Raw genomic sequence first — 9,120 nt, 5'->3', positions numbered from 1 at the left:
AAACACTTTGTGTCTGCAAAACATGTGAGGAGAGCTGCAGACCAGGGACAATCCAGAAATGCTCATGAATGTCAGTTTAGAAGCTATCAAAGTTCTCAAATAAAGCACCTTTTGAGAATGTCAATGTTTGTTGGGAATTATCTTACAAAACTAGAAAGTATTTTTGATTTATATATTAAAAGTTATGGTTGTTTATTGAGTTTAGTGAAAAAAAAAATGCAACTTTAAGGAAAATGCCCCGCAAAATCAGGCATTTTAGCTGCAACAATCACAAAAAATGCCCATGAAATCCTGGAGGGATTGACTAAAATCGGCTTGGAAACTGAGGGTTCAGGGCTTTTTTTGTACTGTCCTTATAAACAAAGAGAGATAAGTTACTGTTTGGAGTTCTGCAGAGTTTTTGTTTGACCCATGACCTGTAGGACACTCTTAAGTTCAGCTTTAATGAATATTATAACCGAGTATTAAGATGTTTTGAATGTTTCTCCTTGTAGACGGCTGAAAAGCAGAGACTGAGGCAGATTTCTACGAAGGACAGGAACGTCTTCTCCTTCGTCTTCTACATGAAGGCGGACCGGACGAAACAGAGGAAATTTGAGTCGGCGCTCTTCAAAGGCTGGTTCATCCAAATCGACCACCAGGATTTGGTGGAAATGGCGAAGCAGGAGGAGGAGTGGGACTCGTCCTTCCTCTTCATCATCCAGAAGTGATGCTTTCTTCAGGGTTAAACTCACTTCTCAGCTAAGTCAAAGCTCTGTCTCACATTTATTTCTGACCTAAACACTGGTGACAAAAAAACTTAATAAATAAAAATAAAACAATGAGAGAAAATGTCTTAGAAACATCATTTTAGGGTTCTTCTCCAGCAGAATCGACGATGTATCTTACTACTACGTTCAACTAATATTTGTGGAAATAAGTTGGGTTTTGTTCCCACTATGGGTCAAAAACCTAAAGTTTGGGATCTTGAGATAATTTCCGAGAACAAAATCACATTTAAAAATTATTAATTACATTTTTTGATATAACTTTTCAATAAAAACAGCATCCTGGTGTTTTTCCTTTCAGTATAAGTTTTAAAGAACTTAAACCAAAAGGTATTTAATGTCAGAAGTTTGTTATTTTGTGGGTCATAAGCTGAAAGGTTTGGAGGACCAATGGTCTAAATGATGACATCATGAAAATTAAAATAAAGGACATTTATTCATTTTAAGGAGAGAGTGTTTACATGTTTGCCCACACTGACTCCAGGAAGCCCTGTTACACAGACTTTATACAAGATGATCTCAGTCAAAGATTGGGCTATAAAAGGTGGCGGGTGATATGCATTCCTTCTGAGTAATCCTACACCTTTGAACAGAAAATGTTTGGACGCTTTAAGCTGCTGCTGATATCAGAAGCTGAAAAGTAGAAAAAGTGACTCTGAAACAAACAATAATGGAAAAAGTTTGTAGCTACTGCAATGAACTCAAAGTTATCCTTGTTGTTAAACTAAATTAGTGTTATTTAACAAAAAAAAAGAATGGCTTCTGTTTCATGCTTGATTTGATAAAACTTTAAATCTATTCTAAACTTTTCTAATAAACATCTTTAGGTGTAAACATTTGAAGCTTTAAAGCTAAACCCGTATTTATACTTTAATATAATAATGCTACTGACATTTATATAAAAAAAATACTAAAATAAATTAAGTGTTGAGTAATTATTTGGCAATTAGACATGCCTTTTTCTTTTTACAGAGATGTTATGAAGCTACAGCACCAGCGATTCTTCTCAGAATCCAGTTTGTTCGTTGTCACTTTCCTCGTAAGCTTTGTTGCTGATTCCATCCATGTTTGCATCGTAAGGATTCTCCACCGCCGTGTCTGCAGACTTCCTGCAAATAAGAAACCAAAAACGTGTCACCGCCGCCGCCGTTGAAGGTCCTGATAGCCGTGTTCTGGATGTTCGTCAAGCCAAACTCACTTCTTGCGCCCTCTGATGCCGGATACGAGAAGGTAGGCGCCCGCCAGCACCACGATGCCCATGACCACGCCGAACGCCACCAGCCACACCTCCACCGGCTGCTCCTTGGGCGCAGCCAGCGTCGGTTGGATTCCCACGAACTCCAGCGTCGAGTCGTCCAACTGGAAGGCCTCGTTGATTCGTCCGCGGCTTAACCTGGAAACGAGGAGAATTCATTAAATGTTTAAGATCCTTGAGATGAACTTTTTTAAGGGAGATCTGGTCAAGATGGCGCACCGTGACCAAGCTAAAAGCTGGAAATTTCATTTAACACCAAAGTACATAAAGAATCTCCATTTTAGGAGCAGCAGGTCGCACTTCTCAGTTACAGAATCTGATCAGAGCTTTAAATTTTCACAAAGAGACAAAATCATTAAGCTTTAATTTGGACTGAAGATTAATCAATGAGCAAAATAAGAGAACGTTGTTCTGCAAAGTTCAGAGAAAATCCTGGGAAATCTAAAGAGGACCCAACTCAAAACATGTTGTTAAAGAAAATTACACAGATAAGAGGTGAGTTTACCCAAAAGAGCTTTGTACAAAAAATATACTAATGCTGTCGTCTCCTTAGTAAAAAAAAAAATGCTAAAAAACACAATATAACGCTCACAGTGATGCTATATAATTAATTTGTTATAAAGCTTAACGAGCTATGATGTACAGAATCTAAGCAGCACATAAATAATGTCACCAAAGTCAAGATCATTAAAAAATGTAACTCAGACAAGTTTTTCCTGACTGATAAATTAGGACTGGATCCATTTTGACCAAAAAAGAAAAGTTTAATTTAACTTTCAGCTCTTCTAAATGCTTAGAATGAACTTTAAAAAACAAATATATATTTGTCGGATGATTCTCTTCTGATCAAATCTCCCTCCTGGGGTAGAAATGCAAACATTATCTGAGATCTGGGGGTGACTTTGGTTTTATTCACATTAAACACCAATTTTAAGCTGCACAGTTTTGCCAGATTCATCCCAAAGAGAATAAATCTGGGCCTAAAACTGAGCCTTGGGGGACTCCTTTTAAAATATTCAGAAAACTGGATGTATGTTTGGATTTTATAAAACCTACAGATTCACTCAGTTATTTAAAAGTTGAATAGTTTTCAGGAAAATGGAAAACTTTGATGATTATCAGAGACATTTGAACTAAACCACAAAGTTTTAACTCTTTGTTTACTTTCAATGTGGATTAAAAATGGCAATGGATGCGAACTGGAAGATCTGATGGACGGACAGATTCCACTTCTCTAACCTGATTTCAGTTTTCTGTGAAGCAGAACCGACAGCTAACAGGTAGGAAGGTTAATTCTGGTGGTCGTCCCTGACCTGCGTATAAACCGTCCTCACCTGATGGCTGCCTCCACATCTGCCTTCGGGACGTAAACGGACGGATTTTCAGGGTTGGTCACCGCAATGTAGAAGGAGATCCTGGGCGTTTCTTGAAAGGTGTGGACATTTTGTGATCTGATGGTGAAAACACAAAAACAGCTCTAAAACTGAGTCTTCTTCTGTGGTATAATTCAGATGATGCAGGATACTGACGTGAAGGCGAGCGTCTGGTTCTTCTGGCCGTAGAGCTGCCTCATGGCGTAAGCGATGCTCGCTTTGAAGAAGTACATCTCGCCGTCGTTCCAGGAATACTGAAACGTGTGATCGCACGTTAATATTCGTCACAAAACAACAGAATGGACGCCACTGGATTTATTATTTCAGGCAGGAAAAAACGTAAAACTCACAGCGTTGTCGCCCATGGCTGCACGCAAACTTATTCTCACTTTGATAGCATGATCTGAAGCTGCAAAACAAAAAGAAAACGAGTCAGAAACTCACTAAATTCTTTGTTTTTTTAATTATATATCCATCTTTTTTTAACTGACCAGGTTATTCTTATTATAAACATCATTGTGAACCAAATTAAGAGTAAAATCAGACTTCCTGTGTTTCAGCTGGAAGAAAGCATCATGTGCTTCTTCATCAGGAAAAACTCTTATTAGTAACTGATGCAAATGTTTGTCTTAAAAACTTTGGAGTTTTTTTTTTTCTACTTCCTCTATTTAAACGTCTTGAGGGGATTTTTAAAAAAATATTACATCAGTTCTTTAAAATGTTGCAAATGAAACGTTTCAACAGAAGCAGCATCTATTGTTTGGTCACTGTTATGCAAAATAATTTCATACAGACGTTTTTACCCTAAAGGAAACTTTCAGTTGTGTTAAAATAAAAACAAACATCAGTTCTGATGTTTTAAAATGTCTATTTGACAGTTTTATCCTCCTGAGTCCTGAACTGTTCTTTGGTGTTTTAATTTATTTTAATTTCCCCAAATTATTTAGAATCCGTGAGCCTCGTAAACAAAAAAACAAACATTGTGTTTCTTAGCAAAAAGAAGCTAATCAATAACTAAATGCTAGCAAAGAGCAAAAGGTTACAAAAGGGTAACGATTAGCTAAAATGCTCGCTAAAAAACCAGCTAAATGCTAACTGAAAAGTAGCAAAAGGGTAAATAAGTTAAGAGTATCGAGGCTATGTTGAAGCTAAAGTAGGAAAGATTTAGCTAAAAGCTAAAAGTAGCATAAGACAGAATTAGAAGCAGCAGCTGAAGCTAATTTCAATAAGAAAGATTATAAAGATTTTGAAGGAATTAAGGAGATTTCCATGCATATCTGTGGAGAAAATATTTAAAAACAAAAGTAGAAATGTCCCAGCAGCCATAGCTGAGCGAGCCGAACGTTTTGATAAGAACGGCTAAAATAAAGTCTGCAGAAGAAATCCAAATATAAGAAACATACAGGAAAAAAACCCTGTGAAATAAATAAACTGGGGACTGAAACAGGAGAAACATTGAAAATAGAGGTAGGATTATATAATTGATTTTCCTCACGTGGATATGTTGTTATCGTCGTCTTCCAGCCCACAAACCTCTTGTGTTTGAGGTTCTCCTCCTTCAACCAGACATGAAGTTTCTGGAAATATTCCATCAGTGGCTGAGCGTCCATTTTCTTATCCCCGGATATCGTGTGCAGCGCTCTGGTCCAGGACTGAGACCGTCCCAGCTCCAACATGTTCCTGGAAAAACAAAGACGGTGATCAGAAAAATGACGTTTTAATGATATATTTTAAATCATGTAACAACATGTCTAAATCAGTGTGATGCATAAGAAAATAAAAGCTAAACATTTTTCACTTATTTCAAACAGTCAAATCTCACAGAAGCTGCCATGTTGGAAGGAGCAGGTCTGATTATCCCAGCAGCTGGTGAATACATGAGAAGATTTAATAGAAAAGTTAACGTCTGAATTAAACAATAAACCGTCCTTCAGACCGCCGGTCTGTCACAAAGTCTGATGAAGGGTTTGATTTTTAAGAAAACTGACTTTGACTTGATGCAAAATAAAAAGGCAAAACATTACTAAACTTCTCCTAATGTGAAAATACAATTAATCTAAATTTAAACGCTTACAGCAGGGGTGTCCAACCCTGGTCCTCAGGGCCACCATCCTGCAGGTTTTACTTGTTCCTCTGCTCCAACACACCTGATCTGAATCAGTGGGTGATTAACAGGCTTCTGCAGAACATGAAGAGGTGATTTAACCTCTGAATCAGGTGTGTTGGAGCAGGAAACAGGTAAAACATGCAGGATGGTGACCCTTGAGGTTATTTCTCCTGGAACTATGTAGACAAGATGCTCGGCCCCCTCCTGCCTAAGGACATCTGTGGATCTGTTCAGAGCTGACTGATAAACATTCCATCATTATCAAAGACAATGGCCTGTGTGACGTGATTCATGGACTTCTCTACAAACACACACACACACTTTCCAGTGTTTCTGTCATCTCTCTTACTCCAACCCCCCCTCACCCCCCTTCCCCCCCTCTCTATGTTTGTTAGTAATTCTTACGTCGGCCGTTTTTAGCAGGTCTGTGGTACCATTTAGAAAGTTCAGTGCAGTTAGTTTAGCTTTCTCATGTTTTAGCTTCCTGTACACTTAGTTTAGTTCTTTACATTTAGTCTAGTTTAGTTTATCTTAGCTCATGCTTTAGATATTGTTAGATTGTTAGATTCCTAATTGTTGTTTAGTTTAGCTACTATTTTGACTGTGTTAGCTCATGTTTAGATATGTTTAGTTTATCTGATTATGATTTCATTTAGATTGTTTTAGCTGCTATTTTGACCGTCTCAGCTCATGCTTAGATATGTCTGGTTTCATGATTTTATTTAGATTATCCTATATTTCATTTAGATTATACATGATTCATTTAGAATACATGATTGTTGTGTTTTTGTTTTGTGTTTCATTCTGTATTGGATTCTGTTTTTTGTTTCTGCTGTAAAGCGCTTTGGATCGCCTTGTTGCTGAAACGTGCTATATAAATAAATCTCACTTCACTTCACTTTAATTTATGTCCCATTTGGCTTTCCATACAGATGGTTTGAAACGAACAGGAAGGAGGCCTTCAAGCTCCCGACTTTCACCTGAATTCATTATTCTTGCTTTGTTTTGACGCAGAGTGCTTAATATTCTGTGTCTGGTTCTCTGCAGCCGTCCGAACCGTGACAGCTCGGTTTTAAAACACCCGTACGGTTACACCCCGGATTCTGACGGCTGAATAAAGTTGGAAGACGGAGCTGTCGGTACCTGAGCTTGGTTCCTGCTTCTGTGGACCCGGTGATGTCACACGAGGACAAAGGACCGTCGTGTTTCGCGGCGTCACAGAGCGCTTTTTGGAACTGAAACTGGTAGATGGTTCTCGTAAAGTACCTGCATCAAAACAAGAAGATTACACTGATGTAAAAAAACACTGGGATTTAAACACTGAACTGGCAATAAAATTTATTCTGAATACATTATAAGTTTATAAATGTTTGAACTTTTTGTCCCACAGATAATTAACAAACTTTACTGACAGACCATGAAAACCAAACTAACAATCGAACTCGTAGCAAAGCGGGAATAACAAACGTTCAGAATCAAAGCCCTCCTTTATTTTAGATTTTAAAAAAACTGTTACCGAATGAAAGAATAGTCTCCAGAGACGTGGAACAGGGCGGGTGGGTCACAGTAAGATTCATCCCTTGGAACTGGTTCTGCTACTCCCACCAGCTCCCTCCTGTTGGAAGAGACAGAATCAGCACCCGGACGCGCTCAGAGACACGCTTCACACCCCCGCAGGTCCCCACCGGGAACGGGCTTACTTCATCTCCCACCAGCGCTTCATCCACTCGTCCTTGGAGATGCTGCCTGCGAACACCTGCCACCTCCACTCCTCCAGCATGTAGGTGAAGGGCAGCGTGGCCACGATGGTCAGCGCCTGCTTCAGCAGGAAGTTGATCTCCGTCTCTGCAGGAAGAAATCATGTCAGCGGTTGGATTAAAGGCCCTGAAGTTCCCTGAAGAAAAGCATATTTTACTTTGAGGCTAAAATCATTTATCCTCATGATGTTAGGAGACAGGATCTGTTCAGGATGACTCTCAGCTACTACCACACCAAATTATAGCTCAGGATCTGTAAAACCGACTGAGTCAGACTAGATTAGCTGTGGCGGCCATCTTAAACTGTTCATGTATTGCACAAATACAATGTATTTGTACTCAAAGTTCGGTTTGCACCAAATCTTCTCTCTGCATCTTTAAAAATCAACTGAGCTGCAACCATTTTTGTCTCATCTCAGTTCAGTTGGCTGTGGCAGCCATCTTTCATATCCAGAGGTTAGTTTCTGATCGTTTCATTTAATCTAATAATATCATGAGATATTTTGCTAACAGAGTAAAAACATCTGTTTTCACCTTCCAGCAGCAGGCGATGAAGGTGAACATGTAAAGCACCGTAACATCTGTATGATTATCACCCACCGTCACGAAAGGCGGGTAATCATGTAACTGGATGTGTCTGTGTGTGTTAGTCTGATTCAAGATGGCTGCCACAGCTAATCTGCTTTGACTATTTAAACTCTGATAAGTAAAAATGTTATTGTGGCCAGAAGAAATGCTTTTATTGAAATACAAACAACAGGAAGCAGAGATGGAAGTGTGGTTTGATTATATGATACAACAACCTGCCGTACAGAAACAGCACATGGGACACGTTCCTGTTTGTTCACATTAATATGTGCATCAGTTTCACTGAAGGTGACTGATGGGGTTTCCAGCTTTAAACAGCTGCTGGAAAATATGAAATTCTGCAGAAATGATCTGCAAATTAAACCAGATCCTCTGTTTGGACTTTTTTCCTGTTTCAGAGAACAAAGAGTGAATTATTCCCACCATCGTCATAGATGAAGTCAGCAGGCAGGAGCTTCAGGTTCTGCAGGTGTGCTGGCGTCGCAGCAGACAGGGACATGATTTCTCCCACGGCCTCGTGGAAACCCTCGTTGGCCCCGTCCCTCAGCAGGTAGGACAGGTTCCGGTAAGCCATCTGGTACTGGTTGTGACCCATTTCATGGTGCGCTGTGAGGAAGTTGTCCATGTTGACCTTGGTGCACATTTTTATCCTGCAGGAGAGTTAATGTCAGCAGTTTCTATCAGACTTCCTGCACCAATAAAACAATCAGATGTTCCTGGCGGGTCTGATCTGAAGAACAAAGTCCAACGAAACAAATCATGTTTTATGATGAGCTTTAATTTAAGTAATATTTACCCAGGAGGAGATATAAAAACTCAGATTTATACAGACTCAAAGCTGGGGGTCATTACTGATATTTTACAATCCAGACTTTATCAGCAGAAATGAATGACTCAGCAGTTATTCAACATCACTTTTACAGCAACTTCTGGTAAACAGTAACGCTCCTGAGTGTGTGTGTGTGTGTGTGTCAGTGTGTGTGTGTGTGTGTGGACTTGTATTTGATACATTGTGGGGACAATTTTCCTAACATATACTACCTTGTGAGGACCAACTGCTCCTTGTGGGGACCAAAGCCTGGTCCCCACGAGGATAAATTATGTTTTTGGGTTAGGGGTTACCAGGGGCGTCACTAGGTTTTAAGGACAAGGGGGGCTTAGCCCCCAGGAGATGCACAGGATGTGAGCAAACGTAGTGGGCGAGAACAAAATTTCTCAAACAGCTAACAAAACCTGAGTTGCTTTTCCACATTTTTGGACACATTTAACAGAT

At 39.4% G+C, this 9,120-nt stretch overlaps 2 protein-coding genes across 2 annotated transcripts in view; one reads left to right on the top strand and one right to left on the bottom strand.

The window, feature by feature from the left end:
* LOC108250161 overlaps window positions 1-1,116 on the top strand; it is a 7,291-nt gene extending 6,175 nt beyond the window's left edge. The window contains exon 7 of the mRNA XM_017439908.3: window positions 495-1,116. Coding sequence (XP_017295397.2) covers window positions 495-710 — 216 coding nt within the window. The 3' untranslated portion in view covers window positions 711-1,116. The remainder of the gene's footprint in view (window positions 1-494) is intronic.
* Window positions 1,117-1,184: 68 nt separating this feature from the next.
* The window catches only part of ace2 (angiotensin I converting enzyme 2), a 12,140-nt gene continuing 4,204 nt past the window's right edge, over window positions 1,185-9,120 (bottom strand). The window contains exons 9-18 of the mRNA XM_017439896.3: window positions 8,271-8,497; window positions 7,203-7,347; window positions 7,019-7,117; window positions 6,646-6,768; window positions 4,891-5,075; window positions 3,746-3,804; window positions 3,552-3,649; window positions 3,357-3,473; window positions 1,966-2,160; window positions 1,185-1,876 (exon numbers count right to left, since the gene is read on the bottom strand). Coding sequence (XP_017295385.1) covers window positions 1,774-1,876; window positions 1,966-2,160; window positions 3,357-3,473; window positions 3,552-3,649; window positions 3,746-3,804; window positions 4,891-5,075; window positions 6,646-6,768; window positions 7,019-7,117; window positions 7,203-7,347; window positions 8,271-8,497 — 1,351 coding nt within the window. The 3' untranslated portion in view covers window positions 1,185-1,773. The remainder of the gene's footprint in view (window positions 1,877-1,965; window positions 2,161-3,356; window positions 3,474-3,551; window positions 3,650-3,745; window positions 3,805-4,890; window positions 5,076-6,645; window positions 6,769-7,018; window positions 7,118-7,202; window positions 7,348-8,270; window positions 8,498-9,120) is intronic.

The sequence above is a fragment of the Kryptolebias marmoratus genome, linkage group LG15, assembly GCF_001649575.2.
Source record: "Kryptolebias marmoratus isolate JLee-2015 linkage group LG15, ASM164957v2, whole genome shotgun sequence".
In the NCBI taxonomy this organism is placed as follows: domain Eukaryota; kingdom Metazoa; phylum Chordata; class Actinopteri; order Cyprinodontiformes; family Rivulidae; genus Kryptolebias; species Kryptolebias marmoratus.
The sequence above is the reverse complement of the archived record's forward strand: the minus strand, read 5'-3'. Positions and strand labels throughout refer to the sequence as shown.